The sequence below is a fragment of the Aythya fuligula genome, chromosome 6, assembly GCF_009819795.1.
Source record: "Aythya fuligula isolate bAytFul2 chromosome 6, bAytFul2.pri, whole genome shotgun sequence".
Lineage (NCBI taxonomy): Eukaryota > Metazoa > Chordata > Aves > Anseriformes > Anatidae > Aythya > Aythya fuligula.
The window spans coordinates 10613675-10641205 of NC_045564.1; the positions used below are offsets into that span (position 1 = coordinate 10613675).

A 27531-nucleotide genomic window follows, 5' to 3' on the forward strand; every position below is an offset into this window, starting at 1 on the left:
AGCAGTCCGATCTCAGGAGGCTTCCAAGCACAGCTGGGGCACCTCAGATCAATCTTCTTGTCTGCTTTAGATCAGTCAGCTCTGAAATTGCTGTATTCCCCTGAGCTTGCTCATTTGTGCTTAATACAACTTTCCACGTGCCATGCTGGGCACCGCGATGTGATCCAACACCCACAGGGCTCTGAGTGGGGCACCTGCAGCCATCAGCCCATCCCATTGGAAAATGTGCGGTGTTACTGCCCAGGGCAGCTTTGTGGATTACACTTACATCTTGCGTGTCCCATCCAGGCAGGGGGAACAAATGCATTCCCAGCCCCCCGAACGGGCTTTAGAGCAGCCCATAAGAGGATCAAACATGCACCAGCCCCAGGAGAAAGTTTCCACTCAGCGCAGAGCCAAATCCCGTCGTAAAACCAGGACGTATTGCTGGCACAAGCTGAACTCTTGCCCCCCGTGTGCTCAGGCTGTGCGTTTAATATTGGACCCTGTTCTTTCCCCTGCAGCACTCCTGTTCCTACAGGGACCTTTGTTTAAAGCACAAAGTCTTGACTCGATGCCCAGAGTGAGGAACAGCCTCTTCCTCCTTTAAGAAGGAGAAAAGTCAAGAAAAATGCCACCTAAGCACAGAAGGGGAAGGGGAAAGGAGATCGAGCCCCAGCCCAGTGCCGCTGGGCAGCCCCCAGTGCCGCTGCTCGCAGGTGCCCCGGGAACCACCACGAAGGGGCCGGGGCACGCTCGTTTCAGCACACCGTTATTTTCTTTAGGATTAACAGATTTCTGGCTATAAAAATTTCCATTGCTAAGGCAACAGTTATTGAAGTGCATTATTATTTCCCGCAGAGACCCCAGCGCGGATGCCACACGGCTGCGCTGAGCCCTCCCCGCTGCATCGTGTCGGGTTTACATCCACGTGTTCGCGCCGAGCAGCGCGCCCGGAGCGTTTCAGGCGAGATTAGGCAGCTCTGGATCACAGATGCATTCGCAGGCCTGACACGTCAACACTCACGGGCCAGGTCCTGCTCCCCAGCAAGCTGCATGCCTGGGGCTGGACCGGCAGGTTTTAACCGGGGGGATTTGGATAAGCAAAAAGCACTTCTGCAGATGCAGATAATCAGATCCTGTTGGTCCTAGGGATGCCAAAGGAAGCGCTGTTACAGGCTACCCTCCAAAACACGCAGCGTGTTTAAACAGCCTCCCTCCATCCCCCTGATTTGCAGGGTCTCCAAACCACCACTCAGCAATGAGTGTTTATCAGAGCCCGAAGTGCACATTTGGCTTTGCAGAGCGAGACCTGGGGCTTCTTAAAGGATTAACAACCTCTGACAAACGCGCTGCATGGAAACTGCAATGCTGTGCGAGACACCCCACCCTGCCACAAAAGCAGCCCCTTTCCTCTGGGCCGAAGGAGCTGGGCTGGGTTGCTTGGTGGTGGGGTTTCAGCAGAGCTGATGGACTCCCCCGGCTCCTGCATGACCCTTCCCAATGCTCAGCGCTGGCATGTGGGGTTATTGCAGCCCACTGCCAGCCCCTCGTGGTCCCTGCCTGCACATAGGGTGGTGCCACCACTGCTGCCAGGACTCTGAAGCCAGGAGTTGGTCCCTAGGTTTTGACCCTTCCCTGTATACTGCCTCATGAACTGCTCACAGGCTGGGACGCTGCTCTGAAGGGCAGATGGCATCAGGCCTATGCCCTTTTGTGCTCTGCAGCAGTTCCTGTATGATGGGCAAATCTTCCTGCAGAGCTAACACAAGCCTTAGCTTAAACAGGTGCCCCAGGACTTGTCTTCATCCAGGAAGGAGGCAATGAAAGCACGGGATAACAGATCCGAAGTGTAGCTGGTTGCCTTGAAATCAGAGGATGCTTCATTTGACATGCATGGGGAAACTTGACTTTAGGTGATTCAGAGAGCTCGACACAAGGATGATACGGAGGCTAAATAGAAGACAACCAAGCCTGAATGAGCCCATAAAAGAAAAAGGGTGAAACTGCTTAACTCGTCTGAACTTGAGAGGAACACTGAGAACCTCAGGGAGCCCCTCAGTCCTGATCCTGGGCAAACCCAGGGATGAATCCAGGTCCTTCAAGCCAGGATCCTTGTGTGAGTGGAGCCAGCAGTGCTCCCAAAAGCCAGCTATGCCTCACCACCTCCTCTGTCCCAAAGGATGAGACCATCCTGGATGTTTGTGGCTTCACTTGCAGCCACTGGGAAAACGGCACGTGCCTGGGGAGGTGGGAAGGTGGGCTTCCAGCCCCACTGCCCTCACCCTGCAGAGGGAGATTGGGCAGGAGCTCTAACAATTTTCCTTCCACGGAGATCACGACACACACATGGATGTTGCAGATGAAATATCACATCAGACCGAAGGCACCAGACAACAAGAAGATCAGCAACAGAAACACAGGTGGTACTATAATTAACTTTTTCTTTTTATTTACACCACAAGAATAACAAGTTGTCATAATGTGGTACAAAATACTGGACTCCTAATAAAGTTGAAATTGAAGTCGGTACTGTCAGAGAAAGACACCATTGGCCAGTAAAAAAAAAAAAAAAAAGAGAGAGAGAAAAAAAGAGAAAAAAACGGAAACAAAAAACAAACAAAAACAAGAATGAGAAAAATATTCCAACTCCACCAAGTAAAACAAAGGACCATCAGAAAATTTAGCACAAAGAATGCTACCATCACTTAAAGTAGGGTCCATACAATAAGAGTGAAATTGTGTCTAAATTACAGCGTAAACCGGTAGCTGCTACCAATGGTGACGTCATACTGAGCATGTATAGGTATAAAGTAGAATATAATATAGTTACAACTTTTTGATACTACATATCTGTAATAAGCTCTTGGGTGAATAATGTTTCAACCCCTCCCCCCACTTTTATATATATATTATATATATAAGTTTGTCATCCTCATAAATTGGAAAATAGCGCCTCCACTATGGAGCACAGAAAAGTGTTAATTTATTTTCTTTCAATAGGATACTTTTTCATCAATATCAAAGACAAAGAGAAGATGAGCTGAGAACGAGCCCAACTTCATGACAATGAAGAAACATGTTTTCCTTTTGATGTAAAGTCTTGTTTTAAACCACAGTGTTGCACAGTACACGACTGTTTAAAGTGAAACCTAGCAATACATCATGTAAAAGTAATTTTAAAAAAGTTAACACAGCTGTGCTGAAGAGTTAACTCTTTAAAGTCCTCGTCATTCATCATCTTAGAATTAATGACTACATGTGTTGACAAAGGGTTGCATCCAACCTCCCCACCCAGCCAAGAAATTAAAATAAAATACCCAACCAAATTAAAAAAAAAAATGACACAGGCAGTTAACTTTGTGTGTTCTGCGTAGTTTCCCTAAAAACACTGTTTCCACATAAATACAATAAACTCTATTATTGGTAAGTCACAAGTGCTAGATAAACGTCTTTTTTTTTCTTTTTCTTAAAATGAGAAATGTTTAAGTAGTCCTTTTTATTTACTCTTTTTTTTTTTTCTTTTTAACAATAAAAAGCACAATTTCTTAAGTTCAGTAAGACGCAAAAAAATGTTCCCACTCTCCTTCCTTGGTGTGTATCTGTGTGGGTGCGTGTGTGGGTGCGTGCGTGTGTGACAAAAACGTCCCAACTTTAGTCTCCGCAAATGCCACGAGAGGAAAAAAAAAAAAAAAAAGGAAAAAAAGGAAAAAAAAAACACAATTTTTTTTTTTTCATTTTCAAAGCTGCCAAGTTTGGCGTGCAAAATCTGTATACAATATAAAGACATGCCAACCTTACAGACCATGCAACCTCAAGGTGTAGGAAACTTAAAAAAATATATTCATATATATTTATATATATATTTATATATATCAATGCCCATAAAAGACGTGGGCCCAAAAAGTTTACAAAAGGAAGAATGGAATGAATACATGACTGCGACTAATAAAAAAGGAATGTTCCGTATCGAAAGTAAAAAAAAAAGAAAAGAAAAAAAGAAAAAAGAAGGAAAACCCAAAGGAAAACCAAACGGTTACTTGTGTACTGCAAACCGGGCCCGCTCCCCGGCGGCGCGGCCATGACCAGGCCGTGCTCCGCGCCTCCAAGATGGAGGCCATGATGGCGGCCCAGCGGCCCGGCCTAGCCGGCGCGGGGCGGCGGCACCTGAAACGAGGAAGCTAACGGCTCAAAAAGGTGAAAAGAGCCTCAAAAAGTGAGGGCTCCTCTTGCCCTGCGCCCGTTGTGGCCACCGGGAGGATCCGGGCCTGGGGCGCGGGCACAGCAAGGAAAGAAATCCCCGCGGTCTGGACTCGGGAGGAGACGAGCTGTAAAGGTCTTGGGAAGTCTTCCCGTCCCTGGCAAAAGCTCGGTGAAAACGATGTAAAGAAACGAACACGGCATCCTGAAAGCAGCGAGGCGGCGCGCTCTCGAGTGTCTCTGGCTGAAAGAGAAACCAGCTCGGCGCGGCCGGCGGCTCTCGGGAACATGAGAAGGTTTGCCACAACCGAGAGCGAAAATACGAAACCGCCAGGAAGACCCGACAACAGAAATGATCATGTAAACGTGGTCACTGCCCACAGCTTATAAACGGCTAAAGGAAAATTTAAAGTACGTCACCAGATTCCGCAGCCAGATTAATTTTAGATCACAGCAGCAAAGTGGTCATTTGAAAAAACAACATCTGCAGGTACGCCGTGCTTTGACACGGGAAGGTTATTTTCAGAATACGCTGAGGATGGTCCTAGTGACCGAAGCTATTCGTGAGTTTAAAATGTACTTGGGTCTGCAAAACTCAAATACAGTAGTGTCTGGTTTTTCAATTGCATTATAAACTGAGAAACAAAACAAAAGCCTCTTGCATTTGCTCACACGTATGGTATGCTTCAAATTCCTTCCACAAGTGAGTCCTGAATGGAATGAAAACAGCCCCTTCAAGAACTGGAAAATAAGTTACTAGAAATGACCCCGTCAGTTGTCATAATAACAGAATAAAATAAAAATATACCCTTGGTTGTTCAGACGAGGGATCTGTGCTATCCTACACTGCTGTAAGAAGGTACACGTGTCAATCCGGTCTCCTCTAAGCTGTTCAACTCTTCGAGCCAGGGATTAGCTGCTTCTCCTAGGGGCCATTTTCCAGAGGCGACAGGGAAATCCAGCCAAGGCTGAAGGTTCAGCTCGCGCACCGCAATGACCTCCTCGGAGAAATAACTTAGGAAAAAGTCCTTCAGGCAGCTAAAGTTGCGACTTTACCGGCAACGGTGATTCGGAAAGAGGAGGAGAGAGAAAGTACGTGGTGTGTGTGTGTGTGTGCGCGTGCGTGCGTGTCTGTGTGTCTGCGTGTCCGTGTGTCCGTGTGCGTGAGAGAGAAAATGCCAGTTGTCACACGAGTGTCTGACAAGCCTTCCATATGGTAGCTACTAAAGCCGCGTGTAATCCTCACTACAATCCACATGGAGGATAAATACATCACCCATTGTAATACTACTATGTTTAAGGTAAGAAAACTCCTTATTTTCTTTACATAGCTACTATAACAGAACTGAGGAAATATACAGTCGGTGGTATCATTATACAAAAGAGCCCATTGCATTCCCTCCTCCTCGGTAAACGCACGCTTTCCAAAAATAAACTCTGACAATCTGCAACAATTCCTTACGCCTGCAGAAAGCTGCTCACTGTACAAAAGACTGAAAGGGATGAGGGGGGAGAGGGGGAAGGAAAAAAGAAAAAGGAAAATAATGTACAAGCAAGAAAAATGGGAGGAAAAAGGTTTAGACGCTATTGCCATTCAGAAACAAAACCTGCCAAATAGAAAATAAATGTCAGATTCACACAAACAAGGCTTCTTTAGGGTTTTGTGAAATATCGATATAAAAATTAACAGCAAATTCATAGTCTTTGCTATAAAAAACTCATTTTTGTTAGAAAAGGATCACAACTAAAAACCTTAAATTAAAATACAAATGTTTAGGGTAGTTGCCCAGTGGCTAACGTGTTGGCGATCTGAAAACTTTCCAACCTGTCGTCTGAAAGTCCTCAAGTTTCAACCTGGATCCTTTTCCAAAAGCACCTTTACGTTCCAATTCACAAATCTGTCCCTAGGGAGCTTTCAATGGCTACTGTTATAGTATGCATTTATTACATATATTTTTCTATAAATGCATTATAAATATTTTATCAATAATTCATAGGAATCCGGTTTCTAAGCTTGGAATACATTTGGAATATACATTATACACATATATATATTTATACCTAACAATTTAAGCAATATCTCATGCTAGTTGCTTTTAATAAAAAGCATTCCAGTCTTAAACCTGCATTTGTGTCTAATACATGCTTCAACAACCAAATTGATAAGTTCAATTACTAGATAATGTAGAAGAGAGAAAACATTTGAAAATTTGATTTTAAAAATGGTTGAATTTCAAAGACCCAACAGTATTTGCCACTTTCTTGGCAACTACCTTAATTTTTTTTTTTTTTTTTTCTGAAACAGCAATGAAAGAAAACAAAACAAATCCAAACTTGTAGACAGTTTTTGGAGACGCTCTGTTCAGCTGATGCCTGCTTCCCACCATCATGCCAGCACAAGCCAAAAAGTCTTCCTTCCTGATGGCAGTTCTTGGCTTTCCCAACCAGAGGAAAAATATTCACGAACTGCTGTGTTTTTTTATTTTATTTTTTTGTGTGTTTTTTTTTTTTGTTTTTTTACTTAAGGCATTGTTCCTCAAACTTCAAAAATCCAGCTGCACCAAATCCATCAATTAAAAAAAAAGGCACAAACTCATCTTCAGATGGCTTTGGAGACAATAAAGCCGACTCCATCTGGGCTACCGTTTCCTCTTTTGTGTTTCCCCCCTCTCTTTCCCTTTCCTTTAGATGTAAGACTAGTCCTCTTTCCCTGTCCCTCCCCATTAAAAATACACCATCTCACATTGTTCTGGTTTTGACAAGAATGTCGTTGACTCACAGGCAGGCAAGAGCCATTTAAAAAATCCAAGAAATGAAACTACAAGATGGGTTGAGTGGTTCAAGCGGAGATTGCTGAATTGTGGGTAATCAAATTGTAAGCACCAGTTTTACATTAAGGTCTTTTTGTTTTATTTTCGTATGTGTTGTTGAATCTTTGATTTTTTCACTTTTTGGCAACTCTGCCAAAGACTTCACGGGCGTCGTTCCCCTTTCCGCTCCCAGTGAGGACCAGAGGAAGAGTGCCCAGCGTGTCAGTCCTTTGCTGCTCTTCACCAGCATTTTTCATTTTCAGCAAATATATACTGTAGACGCGTATAGATATGGAGAGATTTTTCGGTTGCTTTGTTTTACACCTGGTTGTCCTTCTGTATTCTGGAAAAAACCATGACAGGACGCAGGAGTAACAAGAGAAAGCTTCTTGGCAGAGCTTCAAGACGAAGACGAACAAACAGGAGAACTCCAGCTCAAAGATGAATGCTACAGGGGAGGTTCCTCTTCCATGGGTTCATCATCAGGTCTGAGCGATTTCGCAGGCAGGCAGGGAGGAAAATGGGGAGAGAGAAAAGATGGTTGAGCGTGACAGAGCTGGACAACTTGTGGTGCTACGTCTCACACCTTATGTGCCCACCAGGGGGAAGATGTCAGGCACTGCGTGCACCGTACTAAAGCACCACACAGGGTTCACATCAGTGCTGTTCTTTTGCAGTCCATGTCTTTAGAGAGCCCCTGAAGGGCAGGAGACGGGTGAAAGCACATGCAGTGGGTTAAAAGGATTAACCCAGACGGCTGCCCACCAGGGCTCCCCCTGAGCTGTGGTGATGAAAGGGAAGGAAAGCAACTCACCGCTTCTCAGCTGGCTTCACGCCTACTGACAGAGATGCCATGGCCGTCACCGTCTCTGCCTCCTCGTTCTCGCACTTCTGTGCCTCCACCAGGGAGTAGCCCACCGTGGAGGCGTAACGCTGGAGTGAATGCCAATACTTGCCTGTGGCAGAGGTGAGAAAAGGAGCAGTCAGGGCACCCGCACCGTAACGGGTCGAGCACCGTGTTCCCACTCCTCCAGGCCCAGAAGATGACTGGGGAAGACTCATGCTGCCCGTGCAGAACGCCACCTCGAGCTGCACTCACTGGCACTTCCAGCTTGGTTGTTTGGGTGAGCATGCAAACAGCAGCACCTTTCTTTACCAGAAAACAGTGCAGTGGAACAACCTTCTATTTTGCTTATTTCTTGGATATAAGGCATAAAAACCCTTGTCCATACAGAAGTACTAAAAATGGAGGAGGCTGAAATAACAGATTTCCACAGCTGGCATCAAACTGGGTGCATGTGGATATAACAGCTCTCCAAAGCTGGGAGATATTTTGTAGGGGTGCAGGCACAAGAAAGCAAAATTTTAATCCAAAACATATTAGGAACATTTAGAAACATGCACCCCATAAGGACACAAATCAGGGCTGAATCACTGTCTTGCAATGAAAGATGCTTTTCTCCTTTGGCTAGGGAAGAAAGGTGGGAGGCTGAAACTGGATTTTTGAAAGGACAAACACAGGAGGAGTGCTGGAGGTGTGAGGATCGTAGCTGCACAGAGGTGTACAGCACCCCTCTGCCTTGACAAAAGGGGGCACGTAGGTGCTCAAAGAATAATGATGTTTGCTTTTCACTTCAAAATCCTTAGAAATTTTTGACCAGAGATAAAATATACGAGAGGGAAGGATGCAACCCGGATTTGGACTGAATTTAGCTGCTAACTGTCAGGTTCCTGCTATGCTTTTTTGGGCAAATCACTTAGGAATAAAGAAGCTCAAGTTGCATTATATCTGTATGGCTGCAGTTTGTTATGATGAACATCCTTTTTCAGTGAAAAGAGCATAGAGGATGCTTCAGGGCATCAGAATAAAAAGTGTCCTCTTGGCTCCCAGGTAGAACATGCAGAATTTGCTGGTACCCAAGAAGTCACAGCAAAGCCTGAAAGCAGGAACCTGTAGAGTGAGGCCAGTGGATGGGGAGGAGGGACTTCTTTTCAAACCTCTTCAGTTCTTCCGTGCCTACCCGAGGGTCTTACTCAAAGCCCCTTTTCTAAATTGCTGTGCTCAGTTTTAATCACTGTCTGCCTCAAGGTGCTGCTGAAGTGTCACATTGCTGCTCTAAGCAGTCTGCAGAGTGGCTGCTGGAAATGGAATTCTGATTCCTGAAGTTACTGGGCACTTTTGAGTGGGAGAAATGCTCTGGCCTCTTTTAAGCTCTACTTTCTCCTTAAAAAATGAAGACCAACCCCCCTTCCAGTTCTGCACCGCAAATGTTTGAAGCAGGAAGATGTCAAGACCTAGCACAGCGAGATTCCCATGTTATTCAGGCTCTTTTCACTCCCCAAGAATGTCCCCAGGAAACCTTCAACCACAATGACTGTAACCTCCCCACCTAAATAAACCCACAAGATTAGCAGCTTAATGCAGCATTCTTAACTTTATCCCTATATCCATTCTGAATTAATGGATGCAACAACGCACAACGAGACTCATTAGTCAGAGATACTTGAATTGCCTTTGAAGAGATAAACACACATGCCAAAGTGCAGGACAGCCTGTCCTCTACAGAGATTTTAAAGGTCTTACTGCACTAGTTTTAATACTGATTTCCCCAGTGAGATCAGAACAGCTTGCAGAAGGACTGGGATGGCTCCCAGCTTGCTTCACCTTCACTGACACAAACTTCTGCACTTCACAGCTCCAACCCGTACCAGCAGAACAGCAGGCTGTGAAGGCAGGAGCACCAATAGAGTCCTCTCCCAAGAGCCAAAGCATCTCCCTGAATCTGCTGTTCCCCGTGCATCTCCACTGCACGCACAGTAAGACCAGATTGCAGCTGCCTAAATCCAGCTCACTGTGCAGTGACCACCCACAAACTTGGATAAGGGCAGGCAGCAGCCTGACGCTGAAGATGGAGCTGCCAGGATGATGAAGAACTGGAAGGGGTGTCCTCAGGGCAACCCACCAGGGAATCAGCTGGGTGAAGGGGGCTATACTCACTGTGTATCTCGATTACTTTCTCCATTGAGTGCACTGCGTTAGCATTTGCTCTCTGCTGGAAAACCTTTTCTGGAAGAGGGTCAAGCTGCAGGGAGAGAGAGGAAGAACGAAGAAATGTTATCACAAGCTAGAGACCAGGCATTAAGCGTGATTTAGCAAATAGCTCTGCGGCTTCAAGCCTCCACCCCGTTCCCCTGATCCCTATTATCTGCCCTTAGTTAAATATCCCAAACATACAGGCTTCCTAAGTGCTCTTGCGATACAACACGCAGCCTCCCCCAGCCCGACACTCCTCCGTGCACACGGAGCGCCGCAGCTCCGCCGAGCCCAGCAGCTGGGGCTCTTTGGAGCGAGCCTGCTGCAGCCAGAGATGTCTGCATCTGTCTGCAGAGACCAGAAAAATAAGGCAAGTGATGCTGCTGGCTGTTTTCACAACTCGTCTGTTAAAAACCATTGCTCTGATCTACCTCGTTGCAAAGCTTTCACTATTAAGACAATGACATGAAAATAAAAGGGACTTAAAAATATGGCAACAACCACGCTTCTTTCTTTCCTCTGGAGAAATAAAAGGGGTAACTTTCAAATTCTTCTTAATACCTAATCCATTATTGACTCTTAACTGAAAAAAATCTGTATCCTATGAGTAAATAGCCTAATTTTGGTACAGAGAAACAGAAAAACCTTGCTTTAAAGTAACACTCGGCACGGCTGTAACTTCAGAGTCACTGGTGATGTGTCTTGGTAGCTGCTGGGCTACTTTCTCCTGGGCAGAGCAACATCAGATCCTTACGTTCATCTTTATAAAAATGTACCTTGAAGATGGCAGTAAGGATGGTAGTTGGGCAATAAAATTTAGTCTTTTTTGATGCTGGCTTCTTTCTTTTGCTCTTCACGCAAAAACAGTGACAGTAGGTAAATGCTGCTGGTATCGAGGCTTTTGATTGAAAGATGGTGCAGAAAGCCTCCCAGAAATGTGCACACGCACACAACACGCAGGTATCTTTCTGGGCTTGGATCCCTTATGCTGTACATGCAGATGGCGTGTGTTGTGTCTGCCTATGATGTTTTTTGGTTTGCTCTGCCACACATCCCAGCCTCGAGCGTGCTGGCAAACTGAACTAGTGTTCAAAACAGTTGCACACACGTACTGCTCGTTCTCAGATGTAGCATTCCTGCCACTGAAGAGAGTCACCATTTCCGGAGGTTTCAGACCACTTCAGGAGGTTTCAGCTTGCCTGTGCATTGGCATGGACCTGCTGTGGCTGACTGACCATGCAAACAAGACCAACACGCTGACATCTGCATCCCCCTCTGCCCTTTATGAAGTTATTAAATCTCATGTTGAAAGTACGCTGCCCACTTCGATTCTCATTCGGCAAGAAACTTGGGCTCAAAAAATACCTCAATCAACATAGTTATTACTAGATTTTTTTTTTCCCCAAGGAGCAAGAGAAGACCACAGAGAAGAGATACATCCACGTGGCTCCTGACATGCTTTGGGATCAGCAGAAGCCTTTTAACGCTGTGCAGACACAACTCCAACAGCAGGCAGGAGCCTGGGAGATCTGCCTGGGAGAAAAGGCAGATCTCCAGAGCAGATCTACCAACTTATATATATATATAAAAATAGAATAAAAATGATCAAAATTATGAAAAGATCTTCCAAGGGAAGGAGACTGGGTGACGTTCTGGAGACTACCGATTTCCTCTGGAGCAGCAGAGGCATCTGCTTTGTAGGTGAGGATGTCTCCGCAGAGCAGCTCTACTTGGCTCCCAGACATGGCCAATGGCTTGGATTCAACTCACATGAGCTCAAGACGTCTTACAACCAACTCAACACTCAAGAAATAACTTTCAGCAGAGCTGCTTCTCTCCAAGCTTTTTTTTTTTCTTTTTCCTTTTTTTCCCTTTCCTTTTTTCCCTCTGGTTCTCCACAAAGAACATGAATTAATCACAGGTCTCCTCACAGGTCTCCTAGGTTGGGTATCCAAAACAAGAAATGTTCACAGCTGTTGACCGTGGCCAAAAATACTTGTCAATGCCCATCCAGGGATACTCCTCAGCAAAGAAGCAGCCACAGTTTAATAGTTAATGAAACTATGGCAGAGTTTAACTGCAACTCCTGCTCAAAGCCAAGAGAAGCTCCAGCCAAGAGATTTGCTCTCACGACCACATGGCAGCCATTTGATAGGTACTCCATCAGGACTAGAAATTGCTCCATTCCAGATTTAATAATTACAGATTGCACTTTTTTTTTTTTTTTTTTTTAAATAAATTCTCTACTCTAAAAATAATTCTGGCCGAGACTAGCTTCTGTATGACATTAAGTGAAGGCAGAAGCTATTCCTGGACAAATCTTTAAGTCAGAGCTTTCTAATGCCTTTCAGTTGATACTGACATAAAGCACACAGCACCAGGCAGCTTAGCCATGTGCTATTTCACAGATGAATCATTTCCATCATGCACAACTTCTCCTGAAGAACGCTCACAGACAACCGCCTCACCCATCACTCTCTTGGAAAAGGAAGGAAATTCCGCTGGGCATTAGGCAAAGGTTTTAAGCAACTGCTTATTATCACCTTCACGTTCGTTCAGGATGTCCAGAGTCACGCTGGACACACCTCTGCTACTCGTGCAAGAAAAACAGGACAGTGTTTGTAGCAGGGACTGGCAGTGCTCCCAAGGCACAGGAGCTGCACACTCTGCTCTGGGCACGGCGCTGGCACTGAGTCCAGCCTGCTAAGGCCACCGATGCTCTGGTGTTTAAATAGCAGCACTGCTCCCCGGGAACAGACAGAGCAGCACAGGCATCGTCAGCATTAACAGCTCCTCCCGCATGATGCCTGCCTTTAATTTTTTCAGCTGCAGTCGTGCTAGTTTTGAACAACTAAATTTGTAAGTAAAGCAACGTACGTACATTTTTCAAGCCACCTCGCACAGCACTAACTCATTTCACATTAAAATAATCTGCTGCAAAGCTAAAGCTCTGTTTTAATTTCCTGGACAGTTGGGAACAAGGCGGCTCTTGCCTTTGCATAACGCTTTTCCAGAGCGGGAGGTTTGATCTCTGCCGGTGAACGCAGACGCTTTGGGGACTGGCACTGCTCCCCTCATTTCCTACCACTTCCCCGTGTAACGCAGCCACCTCTCTTCAGTGAGCAAACCTCCCCGCAGCCCGTCGCCGGCCGCAGCTGGCTGTCCATGTGCGTGCATGCAAAATTGTCTAACACGCTGTATATCAAACTTCATCAAAGGGCCGCGGGACAAAGCAACAGCAGTTCCCTCCAACTTCCTTGCATTAAAAAGATTTTATAAAAGACCTTGATAAAACTAGTATTTCCTGCTTTTTGATGTGTGGGTAAGCGAACATTATCGTGATATCTGTGCAGTCTTATGGCCCACCTAGGAAAAGTGAGCACAGGTCCATCTTTAAATATTTAAAAGCGCCTCATAGCTGTCCTGATTTGGTGATTAAAAAAAAAAAACACACGGATTTTTTTTACCTTTAAGGATCAGTGTTCACTCTGCTAAATGAAAACACTCAGCCAGTTGACAACATCCAAGCTCTCGTGAGTGCTAAGATCTCCCCGAAGCTACACCCTTCCAAACACATTCATGGCTTGGAGCAAGTGCTTATTTATTGCACACAGATCCTCACACCACATTGTGGTCACCCGCCTGCATCGTAGCAGTACATTAAGCGAGAGGAATGACATCTTTCACATGTTATTTCCTCAGTCTCTCCTTCAAAGTGCATCCTGCCACTACAGCTGGCTGCATCCAAACTTGGATGGAGCTGAAGGGATTGCCTGTATGGACAACAGTGCCATCACCATCACCTTACGAGAAATAGGTGTAATGTAAGCCCTGTTCCTTCTATGCTGATGTAGCAGCTGGCTCCTGAGTTTTCGGCTGTCCCGAGGGCTGAGCACAGCCTGATGAGCTGGATCACGCTGAGAGCCCTATCAGAACTGTCTGGCCAAGCACAAGGAATGGATGCTCTCTGGATGCTTGGAGATGGGATGCTGGATGACTGAAGCAGATGCTTTCTATGAAACCCAGCTGTTTTATCTATTTTTTGATATTTTTTGATGTTTTGATCTATTGGTCTGGTTACTGAGGCTTCCCCGGGCACTGTTGTCCCTTCACAAAGAGCGTGGATATTGCGACACAAAGCACTTGTTCAAAGAAGAGTCAGCAAACAGGAGATCTGCGCCTCCACGCAGATCCAACCTCCCAGACCCGAGAAAGGCTGATGGTCACCGAGTCACTGCAAGCCTGCTGAGGGCTCACCAGCAGCCCCAGAAGTCAGCTCCTCTTGGAGGCAGACTTAGAGCTGAAATACTGCTTGGTTTCTCCTCTGTGGTGCTGCACCTTCAGATGGTGACCACGAGGCTTCCATCAGTTCCTGCACTAGGGCATCTTCAGCAAAGGGTGGAGATGATAGAGCCTGCTTGTGTTCTCCACAGCAGGTAAAAGCTTTAGGAGGAACCTCCATTTTCCAATGACAGGCAGGAAGATTTCTTGCCTTGTCGCCAAGACTGCTGCCTTCAGAGGTCAGGTCTTTTGCATTTGAAGTCACTGCAGCAGACTCTTCATGTCCTGTTGCACTCATCACAGCTTTTTGAGACTTGCTCATTTGCACAGGGTGCTGAGGGCAATCTCTTAATTAAAAAGGCAGCCTAAAAAATGCAAACACACTAGCCAAGCCCTGGGTTTCTCAGCCACCTCCAACTTCAAATCTGTATGGATTCTCTCCCGCAAGGCTGCATTTCTTAGCTATATGTAGCCTAAGGAATCGCACTGTGCTGCTGTTTTGATGTGCGTCATCAATCCTCAGCAACTGCTTTGAACAGCTCCAGAGTCCCTGCTACAACTGCAGCAGATAACAGGGACCATGTTCATGGCTCCAGCTGGGAGAACACATGCTTCTCTGAGCGAGGTGCAATTTTCCTAGGCGGAAAATGAATGCAGGGCTTTTTTTTTTTTTTTTTTTTTTTGCAGTCTACTGTGTCAGCCCAAGACTCAGCCATTTGGATGACTGTGGTTATCCTCCATGTGGAGAACACGTGTCCAGTAAGAAGGAGGCCTGACCCAAACAAACCATTTGCTCATACTCACAAGCCCACAAATTATAGAGAAATACATGTATGCTTCTTGAACAGAAATGTATGCAAAGGTACAGACATGGCAGATGCACAAGGCCCCCAGTCTGAGATTTGGCTGCTCCAACTGATCGCCGTACTTACTTGCTGCAGTATTTCTGTAGGGCATGAAGAGCCTGAACACCTTGAGCCCAAAACAGGTCAAATGCCACCACTGGGAACATTTCAATTATCAGTCATGCTCGAAGAAATGGAGCCAGCTGCAGCGGATGCTAATAGCCATCCTTCTGCATCAAGGAGGATGGCCACGAGGAATCTGAATAATTTATTCTTTAATTCCACTGCAGCAAGAACAGGAAGAAAAGCCGAGGTATCTGCCTCTGCAGGAAAACACCCCGACTTCTCCAGAAACCAAAAACTAGACTTCCTTTTTGTACTTCTCTGCCTTGCTCTTATCTTGCAATCAAACACCCTGGCTCTTCCTGCCAACTTCTGTAACACAGTTAAGGCTTTTTCAACACAGCAATGTGCAGAATGTAGAAAATATAATGTCAAGGAAAAAATACAGTAGAAAACAGTGTCAAGCAAGCTGTCCGGTGGAGAAAATCTGCTGAACCACTAGGGAGGAGGGCTGCAAAGAGAGGGGAAGACTTGGACAAGTACTTCAGAATGAAATTGAACTAATCAGTCATTTCCCTGGAAGCCCAAAGCAAACTACTTGGAGAAGGAATAAAAGCAAATTTTTAGTTATTTCAATCCTTTTAAAGTGCGGATTGCCAAACAAAGGTAGTTGTAAAAATAATATAGGATGTGCTCATTAAATCAACCTGTCTCCTTCAAATGGAAGGACAGGAAACAACGAGAAAAACTGGGCAGATTCCCTGTTTTGGAGAGTAAAAAGCCCAAAGCCAATGCCACAACTGGAAACTCCGTGGGACGAGGGGGTAGAGGCTGAGGCACCTGGCAGGTGCCACCAGGAACGCCACTGTGGCCTTGTGGTGGCATGTTTTTTGTTTCCCCGTACCTCGTTTCCCAGCAAAGCAGAAACACATGCTTCTGAGGCGTCGCAAATGGCGGTCAGGTCGTGGCCTCCTTCGAGGGCCAGCACGACGCGGCCTCCGGCCAGGCCCATCAGCTGCTTCGTCAGGTACCCGAAGCCTGCGAGGGGAAAGAGGAAATGCGAGAGAAGGGCAGAGGTTGTCGCTGGAATCAGGCTCCTGGCGAAGGATCAAAGCGTTATAAAAAGGAATTACATCATATTAAAAAACCACAAGGGATCCGAGCGGACTTAAAGGCATAATATAAGCCAGGTTTGATTTTTCATGCGCTCGTTTCGGAATTCCAGCCACGCTTCCCCGCTGCAGCGGCGCGGGATGGATCCACACCCCGCTGCCCCTGTCAGCCTCCCCGCTGGAGGTTATCCGGGCGAGGGGCACCGCAGGCCCCTGGCAGCCCTGTTGGCAGCCCCTGGGCTCGATGTGGTGGCAGAGGCCACCCGGAAAAAGGGAGGAGGAGGATGGAAGGAGCCACCCTCGCCCTGCTGCATGAGGCTCGAGAAGGAAAAGGCGACGCTGGAGAAGTCGTGCGGGAGGCACCGGGGGAGGAGGGCAAGGGGAAAGCAGCGAAATTGCTGCCGGTGCTGTCGGTTGTGATAGCGGCATCGCAGCGCCCCAGAGATATTTGACATGCAGTCCTTAACAGACGTTCCTTCCCGTATATAATATGCTATAAAAATTCCTGGGGCACCGGGGCTTTGATCATATGACACACAATACATTTCTACCCTTTAAACAAAACAGAACCAAGCTGTGAGGATTTAAAAAACATGTCCTCAGACCAACCCTCCCCCTCAAAAAAAAAAAAAAAGAAAAAAAAAGATCCAAATGAAAGAGAACTCTGCACATTTCTACCCTCACCCATGCTCCCTGCTTTTTGTTTTGCAGTGTCTCGTAGCCCCTGCAAGTGCCTTTGCAAACTGGCAAGTTAACAGCCAGATAAAAGACTCATGGCCGAGCACGTAACGCAGTAACCAGCCTCACATTTTGTGAGAGTAGCACAACATGGGAAATACAACAGGCAGGTAAACAAGAGCTCTTTGTTACAAAGTGTTTCTGGATATCTTAAATAACTTCTCTTGTAAATCTATTTCACTTTATTCTTGTATAAAGTTTATAGGTTCAGCTACCTTGCAAAGGTCTGAAGTTCACCGTACAGAGTAAGTTTCCTGACTGAAACAAACTCTTAAAAAATATCCTTTGGCTTCTGCAAGAAAAACTATTTTCCTGAATGACCCTAATTACACAGTACCAGATAAATCCAGCACTGTGAAAAAGGAGGCGTTGCGTGTGTGTGTGTGTGTGTGTGGAGTTGAGTGCATCTCCTGTGCAATGCAGAACATTACAGATTCAAAGCAAAAGGGACGTTCTTGTGGACCCATGTCATTGTTTCAAGGATAGAGAAAAAATATACTTGGCCCCAATTTTTATTAAGGTATCCTAGAGGAAGAAGTAGATGTCTGCTAGTATTCAGAGCAGGGGTTTATCTTTTTATATCTGGCATTGCCTCTTTCTGCAATTTTGCATTAAAAAACGTAACTTTTTCTAATTAAGCAGCTGTCTTCCACCAAGATATGAGTACAAGTGACATGGTAATTTCCTTGAGTAATTTACTTGCACTTAAAGTGAAATATGCAATGCTTCAAGAAAGCAAAGGCTTCAGCCAGACTAAAATACATACCATGTAGTGACAAAACAAATGCAAATGCAACAAAAAGTCTCAAAAAATTGCCATTAAAATAAGGTATTTGAAAGCAGACTCCCAAAAGATAAAACCTGGATATATTGTAATTTGGCCCCCAGGACAGCAACAATTTACACCAGTTTCAGATCTTTGCTGTTTTTCCATCCACAACTTACATTTTGCCGACAGGTTATATCCTCCCAGAGGTGTGGGATGGCCTTCCACCGCATCAAAACCAGACGACACCAGCACAACATCTGGGGCAAATTCGTTGGCAATGGGCATTACTACCGTTCTGCAACAGAATTGAACAATGGCAGACGCGTTACTTTGGCTCTCAGACAAACCAAGGAACACTTAAGCCATCTAGAAAATGGTTTATAAAGCCTCGTGGTGTTTCTCCACAGTAGCAAAGTCCATTTCCTTTTTAATTAGCGGATGAGAGCCTGGCTGGCAGAAAACCTTGCAATACTACACCACACAGTATAAAGTCAATATGCCTCTCTCATGTTATTTTTTCATCAAGGTTTATTTTCTCTGCTGACAACCCCAGGTTTTGACCAGGGAAATAACTTGCCATGCATTGTGTTTTCCATTTGTGATCATATCTTGCTTTTCATATGTCAGGGCACCGAGGGCATAAGGAGAAAATAAGACAGCATCTGGCCCGGACTGCAAAACCACCTGGAAAACCTGTCCTACAGCAACCTCGGTGTGTGGCACTTGTCTCCTAGCTACAGCCCCGTGCTCCTCCTAAACATCTCCATCAGTCTTGGCAGCATCTGCAAAGCCATTTATTTTTTCCATGCTGCGCTTTTCATTACCCATAATGAAAGGCTGGGGATGTCGTGGTGCAGGTGAGTGCTACCCTTACCACTGCATCGTGCAGCTGTTTGGGGCACTGCCAGCCTTGGGTCCATGAACTTGCTGCTCAGCTGGCCCACCAAGAACCAAAACAAAAGAAAGTCGACAGTGCTGGATGGTTACCACAGGCAGTGAATGAGCTTTAACATGCAAATAATCAGCCCAAATACACCCAGCTCCAGTTTCCCATCCTCTGACATCTTGTTCCCTAAAAAAGGACCAAATTGCATCTCTGTGGTTTCTCAGCAAAATGCATCTTTGCCCTGATTTCTCTCTTCAATCTACTAAATTTCTGTGCAAAATCCATGAGGTTGCAAACACCCCGTATTTCCCACGTCAATACGCCAACTAAGCGAAACGGGAAAGTTCTGCAGAGAGCAAGTAATTGCTTCTTCATCTAATAGCTCCAGTACAAACACAGCAGAATTGAAATCACAGCAATGAAAAAAGTGAAAGCAACGGAGCTTCTGAATAAACATGACAGTCACACACAATCTTTTCTGATTAACAAAGCCCGTAGTAAGCACTCTTGGATAAATACCACCTTACACGGGGTACACGCATCCATGGGCTTGAAAATCATTTTCAGTTTTTGGATCAGGCAACGATAACTGCAGGAAATGGTGGAAAAGCAAGGAGGTGCACAAAGAGGTGTTAATCTCAAGGCCCCCTGTATACAGGAATATTTTCCAAATTATGTTCTTTTTCCCGTATAAGCTTACCAACCCAATCCTGGAGATACCTCTCCAGACCTCGGTATCAGCTGTACGACTAGGGAATCCTGAACACTGCCATCCCTTATGGTACTGAAGATGGCAGCATTCCCTGTTTCCCTGTCCTAGGAATGGTTACTGCCAAGGTTAGTGTTCTGGAGCATGAAATGAATTTATATACCAAAACACAACCCTCTAGGTATCTTTGTAGCCGTGACAGCTTCACCTTTATTGACTACAGTGGTTACAGAATGCTCTGAGAACAGAAAAGGTCCTCCTTGATTGAGTGTAGTAGTTATTGGGTGCTCTGAAAATCAGAAATCCCCCAGGAAGGTCTATTTTGTGCTGAGATTGCCCAGGTGCTATCAAGACACAGAAGCTCCCATCTCCTCTTACATCTGTGTTAAACAGCCACAAGACATCTGCTAGCGTCAGCAGCTTTGGTATTTGCCCCAAGACTGATCTGATCTCATACCATTTTGCCCTCTGCACACTTCAATTTAAGGTAGTATTGCCATCTACCATGCAATGAGCCACTTTCAGTGGTAGTCAAACCCATCACAGAGTTTTCACTGCCAACACTGAGCAGAGACACTGGGTACATCGCAGGGCTGGTTCGGATGCTGAGACACCGTGCAGCCCAAAAAAACCTTCAAACTTTATTTTTTTTTGCAATCTTCCTGCTTTTGAGTCTCACTGCACAGAGACACGGAAACCTGCACAAAAAATGGGATCTAATTTTCTTTTCCCTGCTATGAAAATAAAGCAATTCTCTGCTGGTGGTTATAGGTCGCAGTGCTTTTTGGGCAGCATTCGCCTTCTCTGTACTGAGGAAGATTTTAATTCTTACAGAATCTGAAAGTGGAATTTTATTTTTTTTCCTCAAACAATTTAATTGCCGTATACATTTTGTCCTCAGAGAGATTATTACATAAGGAAGACAAAACAGTGTATTTTCCTGCTGCTGGCTTTTCAGCCGACAAAGCCTGGTTAGCGAAACCCACAGACACTTTAAGTAGAAACCACCTCCTTGACAAAGGACTAAACCAGCAGTTTTGAAGCAAGTGCACGTGGCAAAGCTTTTTTTTTTTCCCTGGGCTTTGAAGTACTGCTGAGCTATTTAATTCCTAACCCAAGCAGAACTGCTAAAATCATCAATTTTTTTTTTTCCAAAGCTACAATACGGCGAGAGCTGCTAGAACCTCAGCTGCTGCGCGGCATCACCCGATGGAGCAAACCCAAACCCGTGCGTGTGTCTGGCAGCATCCAGCCACCAGCACTACCACGGGGCCACCAGGTTTTGCTGGCCAGGTCCGAAGGCACCCGAAGGAGAGCCCCAGCGCGGCGAGAGCAGGTCGGAGATACCCTCTAGTGGCACAGACACTGCACAGGCAGCTCCGACTGCTGGAGGTGAAATCCATCCGGAGAAATTTGGGGAGAGAAAAAGCAGTGCTTGCTGGTTAGACGTAAATCAATCGGTTTCTGACAACGGTTAAAAGAAGCCGTGCTGAGGATGTCCAGAGGACGCGGTGACCATACTGCAGCAACGGGCTGCCCCCTGCACACAGCTTCATTTTTAAGTGATTATTAGTGCTCTGAATGCAAAATAAATTTCTACCTGGTCCCTCAAAATTTTAAGAACTGTGAGCAGCAGGGTCCCCTGGCTCCCCATCCAAGATGGACCGACAGAGGCTGCCCAACATACAGCTTTGTGCCCAGGGGGCTGGGAGATGTGTGTGCTCGGAGGCTGCTGAGACCCACAGGAGTGCCAGGGGGCATTGTGTCAGACCAAATAAGCGAGGTGATGTTTTTGGTGCCGTGACTGCCACGCTCACCCAAACACAACAGCGCTGTCAAATCCGGACTTGAACCTTTCCCTTCGTCTGACTCTCACGGGCTGCTCTTTCTGCTGACTTCCTCCTCTTTCCAGTGTTACACCAGCGCTCCAAAGCCACAGCCCCAGCTCTGCTTGACACTCACCCATACATGTGCAGCTATATTTTTGCCCAGAGAACTTTACCCTGGTCTGAATCAACACATGGTCAGCGTGACGGCGCGGAGCACGGGGATGGGGCTTCGGAGGAGCTCCAGGCTTTGCCCGGGGCTGCAGCGTGCCAAAGCCCTCCTGCCTCTGCGCTCCCTCCTTCTTCCCTTTTAATTGAAACAAATGAGACTCACATGTGAAATTTTAGGACTGAGGCAACCGAAAGCCCAAGTGAACCGCTTTCAAGTGATGTATTTCTGAGATTTCATCTGCGGACAGCGTTTCAGGCACATTTAACTCAGTCTTTCGGTTTTGAATTTTTCTTGTGCACAGAAGAAAATACCCTTTTCGCTCAGATCCGTCACATTAAAGCTAAGTCCCAAGAGAAAACAACAATTAAACTTCAAACAAGCCTATGATTTTGCCCTGATGATCATACTATTCACAGATTTAAATTACTATCAAGAAGGTGAGCAGCTTTCTCTGAAACTGCGTCTTTCAACTGAGGGCTAAGGTGGCTGCAAAGTTATTCACTGGGGAATGAAAGGGTTCACAACACTGAATCTTCATGTCAAGCCATGCCATTTTTTTTTTAAACACAAGGGTTATACCTTTAAATTTTCTATATTTTGGCCGATTGTTTTGCTTGCTTAGTACAAAGTAAATCCTTTCGTTTGACTTTGAATATGGCTAAGCTGAACAGTTATGCATTAATACTGATGGCTGCAAACAGCAAAACCTGCTGATCATGTTCTGCAATCATTTGGGGGGAAAACATACAATTTTCTATGTATTTTCCAGAAGACTGAATACTTCTTAGTCTATTTCTGGCCAATTCACCGATTAAACGCTTAATAAATGACAGGCAGATTAAACAGTTCTACGGGGGATTCTTTTAAATGCTCAATTGCAGCGAGCAAATCAGTGCAACTTAGAAGGCTGAGCACTTTTTTCAGAACCTCTTTTCCCACTGCTGGCCATATAAAACCAAACGCTATCCACTGCTCCGGAGGCTGATCGGCTTCCTGAAGGCTCCAGTCTTTGTTTCTCCAAGCAGCCATCTCCACGGTCATTCGCTACGTCAAAAGGGATTAGGAGTTTGGGGACGAAATAAGCATCAGAGAGGACGAAATTTAAAATGCAGAAACAACGATTCCAGGCAAAACACCACCAGCTTCCGCCCTCCCCCTTATTCACTTCTGAAATGTTTTATGGATCGAAGGAAAGAACAACCCCCCCCCCCCCCACCAACTTGGCTCCCAAACCCGTTCAACGCTTGCTCCGGTCTGTCCGAGAAGGGCAGGAGGAGGAGGAGGGACCCCTCAAGCTACAGTCCTGGCTTTGCTTCTGCTTGAGGTGTTTTAAATAAAAATAAAAGTAACACGAAATCAAACCCTACATGGAATTATAATTGCGCGAGAGGCTGCCGTCAGGGTTGGAAAAAAATCAGATGAAACGACACAACTGCTAAAATCATCAGGAAAAGTTTCTTACAGCAAATTCAGAGGAAAACTCCTGTGTATAATACAATTTAATTTCACTAAGTAATTGTTGTTCTCGTGCAACAGGGATCTAGCCACAGCCTTCACATTTTTTCGGCAGGTCTCCTAGCTGGGTTTGCATACTATACTTTTACACAACCTTTGAAAATGTCATGAGAATTTATAGGAGCAAACATTATTTCTTGTATAACAAGTCAGGGAACAACAGACCCTGGTAAAAAAAAAAAAAAAAAAAAAAAAAAAAAAAAAAAAAAAAAGGGGGAATTTTACAACCGTTTGTTTCTATAACTACGGAATAACAGCAGTGAATACCAATAACATTTTGATGAGTTAGGGACATTTTAAATTATATGCCCCTGCATTTTACGCGTTAGAGTTTAATACATTTCTGCATAATCTGTGAGATCTGTATTGCCCACATACTTTGGTGGTGACTTCAGCCGTGGAACATTTGCGCAGTAAATGGTCAGCTAAATTATAATGTAACGCTGTCTAGGGCAGGCAGAGCGCAGTTACGATAGCGTGGAGGAGAGCCAAGCTCTCAGCGAACTCCCAAATCACTGCTGTCAGACTCAACGTCTGTTAGCGACCGGGGCGACCCCACCCTGCTCCCCCCCAAATTTAGCAGCCGTGATTTCACCCCAACCTCGGGACGGGACGCAGCGTGCGGCTGCAGCCGGTGATTTCAGTCCTCAGTTATGAAGACAATAAGCGACAAAGTGCAAGGCACGGCTGCTCTCCGCTTCACATTTTTAACTCTTGTTCTCACTTGTGAAATGGCTCGGCGGCACTAATAAATATTAAGAGGTCACGCTACCCTGTCCAGCACAACGCTGCAGTGCAAACACAGGGAGGCTGACACGGCTCGAAGAAGTGATCAGCAGAAAGCCTTTGAAGCAAGTTACTGTTCTTTCTCCGGGAAGGGTGGAATGACGTGGTCTGAAGCAGGTTTTCAGTGCGGGGATGATAAGTTTAATTGGGATTTATTTATTCATTCATCAGGAGGCTGATTTATGAGGACAATTATCTCAGTTATTATTTCATTAGCGCACATGCTTTCATCAGATCCGAATACCTGTTTACCCTGAAACAGGAGAAAAAATGGAAAGCATGACACATATTTTTCTTCCAGTGTTTTTACACAGAAAGATGGCTTTCTTCCTTAAAAGCAGACAAGCACGTCAAGAGTTAAGGCTTAAAAAAAAAAAAAAAAAAGGAGAAAAAGAAAAAGTATATCAGTATCTTTGCCTAGCTCAAAGGATTTCCACTGATTCCTCTGCAGACTTCAAAGCCTCACAGTTTGGCATTTGGACTGGTTTGAATTAAAGCTCAGTTCTCCACTGTGAGTTTCCAAGTTCATGGTGAAAATGCCTGCTGCTTCTGGAGTTCATTATGGCCAATTTTCTTATCTTTTCTTCATCTTAGGTTTGATCCCCAGCAAATGCAACGTGGCATTCGATGGGGTGGAATAACAAGGTGCTGCCTTGAAGGCATGCATTGTCTCAAGGGGCGAACACAAGAAAAGAAGAAAAAAAAGGATATATGACCCATTCCCTTCACTTTCTAACTCTCAGGGGACTATAAATTGAAAACTTCAAAGCATAATTTTACATTAAAATCAATAGAAAGATTCAGGAAAAAAATGTTTTTCAAAGAAGCTGGTTAAGATTTAAAAAGGTCACTTGATAATGTATTATCATGACCAAACTTGGCATAAGATTAAAAAAGCCTCCAATTTAACTTATTGACTGAAGGTGTGCACATGGGGCAGGCTCCGGGAGGTGCTACCTATGAGGATGAGTCACAAAGCACCTCGCTACCCAGAAACCACGGCAAAATAAGGGCTGAGAGTAGCTACAAAATATGTTCCCCAAATAGCTGCAGTCTCTGGGCAAAAAGACACCAGCGTCTATTAAGGAATGGCTGGCAAAGGTCTCACGGCGTAGACTGGTCTGAACAATTTTCCAGGAGCCTTGAAACTCAATTAATATTTAATAGCAAGTATGTCACTCAGCTGCGAGTTACAGGTTCTCTTTATAATGAAGAGATCAGTCTTGTTGACTGCTGGGATAAACAGACTTCCACTTTGGAGGAAAGTGCTGCTTTCCTGTAACAGGAATAAAACATCAAGACAAATGACAGTTATTTGACTAGATGTTATTTTAAATTGTATACATTCTTTGAAGGCTTTTTAATGGCATGCTGAGGAGTAAAAGCCCTTTTTGCTCAGTATAACTGAATACAAACACACGGAGAGTGGAGAAGAGAAAATAATGCTCCCAGATTTAATGCATGCAATGCTATTCCGTGAAGCCGACATTCCATCTGGCTATTGCCAGAAATTTGCATCTCATGTTTTGGCACATGTGTCCCCCTGAATGTATGCAGGGTGTTTGCCAGAAGCACACTAAATTTGGTTTGAGGACAGAAAACCACTTCAACTGGTAATTGTTAAAAAAAGAGGCACGCTGGGGAGGCAGGACCCACAGCATGTGGGGGGACACAGGGTGGAACAGGACAGTCTCAAAGAAAAATGAAGCCTACACATCCAGGAGCCCAGGGAATTCTATTCCTTCTCCTGGAAAGAGTATCGGAAAGGAAAGTGTAGTCTCACACAGGCCTCTATTCATTACTGCATTACTTACAGGTTCTCCTCCACTCAGAAAGATCTGTCACTGTTTCATCTTGTTATCCTGCTGCTTCCAGAGTTAATTTTAATACCTTCTTTTTCACGTTCTCTACAGGTCTGGGAGGCAAATGTATCAGCCTAGGCTTGCAGCAAGTCCCCAAAACAGCAGTGATGTACAATCACACTATTGAGGTACATGTATTTTGTGCCTTAGCTGCTCGGCACAGCAAGATGATCAACCCCCAGTCCTGCATCACTCCCGCTGTGACACTGGTCAGAGAGACGACAGCCTGGGTGCACATGGCAGTAGGTCTGTTAACCTGTGTTTTGCTTCACACACCTCTTCTGACGCTGCTGCCATGAGAGTAAAATAAGGATCAGGTAAAGGATTCCCTGCAGATGCCCCTGCATTCCCCAGGTATCACACAAGAGCATGATATTTATGGGTAAGACCATCAGCACAGGAACAAGTGGCTCAAAAAGTGGCTTCTTTCCCTGCTCCATTTGCAAACTCACCGACAGTTTTTCAGAGCACTCTTGAATATGCTTGTACGACCCAACACAATGGTTTACATACGGCATTAGGTACTGCTAACCAAGGAGGATATCCCAGCAACACATTCATTCAGCTCCACAGCTCCGCTTACCTTCACTCACACTAGCAGTGAGTGATGAGTAACATTTATTTCAGAGATGGTTGTATTTTTATTCATAAAACACAATGTGCTGCTTCTGGGGAGAAACCAGACCCCAGTAAGGAAAGCACAAAACCAACAGCTCAGTTGGTTCCAATTCCAGTTGGCTAGAACAGGGGAAATAAATTCAGTATTTTGGATAAATAAAAACAAAAAACATGGCTTATAGAAACAAGCCCACGCCCCTTTGCTAGGTAAGCTTGGGAGTGAGGTGGGGTGGAAGTCACGAGCACAGCTCTTGCAGGAGAGGGACAGCGTGGCCAACTTGCCCAGAAGTCGGGTCCCATTACATACATCACAGTAATAATGTCTCAAGCCTTGGGACAGCTGCACTCTGAAGTTTCAACTCATGGTAACTTGTGAAAAGTTGTTTTGGGTTTCCCTCCCCATCCAGGTGGGTTTATCCAGAGAAGCACCCACCCAAAGAGCTTAAAAAGGTTCCTGGTCAGCAACAGAGGAGCTCATTCATATCAGTAGATGTTTTACATTCATACATCAATCAGTGCTAAGCAGAGAGTACGTCAATCTCCTTAATGTCACAGATACACTCCTTATGGCCAGAAATATCCTATTTACTTAATTCATCTTTATTCTACATGGCACTCTGAAAGTTAACTGCAACAAGATGAAAAACCTGCGTTTCTTAACTTAGCAAGAGACAGGCTCAAGATTAAGGAGGACTGCACGAGATGAAAGAAACCCAGTTTAGGTGAAAAATATGTTTGTGAGAGGAAAACTTGAATATTACCTGAAAGCAGTCAAGTATTCTGTGTCTCCCATTGGTGGATCAAGGCCACCAGTAAAGGCCATGTTAACATTGAAACCAACTCCTGCTCCTGTGCCAACCTGAAAAAGGGAAATGGTACTTAGTTATACGTACAGAGACAGCGAACTCTGGCAACACCTCTCTGCTCTCTCAGGATTTTTCCAGTTGAATATGGATTTTGATTCAATAGCTCAGTGGCAGCCAGGTTAATTTTTCTCTCTAGAGTGACCCAGTCCCCAGACAAGAGTAAAAATAAAGCTCCTCCTTGCTCACAAATGCTATGATGCTTATGGGAGCTGTAGGCAGGCTGTGTTTGACTGCTGCTCACCCAAAAAACACCTCACCAATAAGTGGGTCCTTTTGTAGGAGAGCACATTACATGCAATACCTTCCCTTAATTTGTTTTCAGTTATATTCAGAAACACAGTTTTGTATTTTATTGTAGTTGCAACCGGGAGGAAAAAACATAGTTTTAATCAGAGCGAGCTCCCCCTCTACTGGGGAAAAATATGATTCACAAAGAAGAGATTTCCACTGCTCGAGGGAC

At 45.2% G+C, this 27531-nt stretch overlaps 1 protein-coding gene and 1 pseudogene across 1 annotated transcript in view; both read right to left on the reverse strand.

The window, feature by feature from the left end:
• Nucleotides 1–2349: 2349 nt before the first annotated feature.
• LOC116490613 lies at nt 2350–3661 on the reverse strand (annotated as a pseudogene).
• A 2815-nt stretch (nt 3662–6476) lies between these two features.
• Nucleotides 6477–27531, reverse strand: part of LOC116490575 (histone deacetylase 4) — a 207768-nt gene continuing 186713 nt past the window's right edge. The window contains exons 21-26 of the mRNA XM_032189907.1: nt 26967–27064; nt 18008–18126; nt 16117–16250; nt 9988–10072; nt 7804–7945; nt 6477–7477 (exon numbers count right to left, since the gene is read on the reverse strand). Of these exons, the coding sequence (XP_032045798.1) occupies nt 7438–7477; nt 7804–7945; nt 9988–10072; nt 16117–16250; nt 18008–18126; nt 26967–27064 (618 nt within the window). The 3' untranslated portion in view covers nt 6477–7437. The remainder of the gene's footprint in view (nt 7478–7803; nt 7946–9987; nt 10073–16116; nt 16251–18007; nt 18127–26966; nt 27065–27531) is intronic.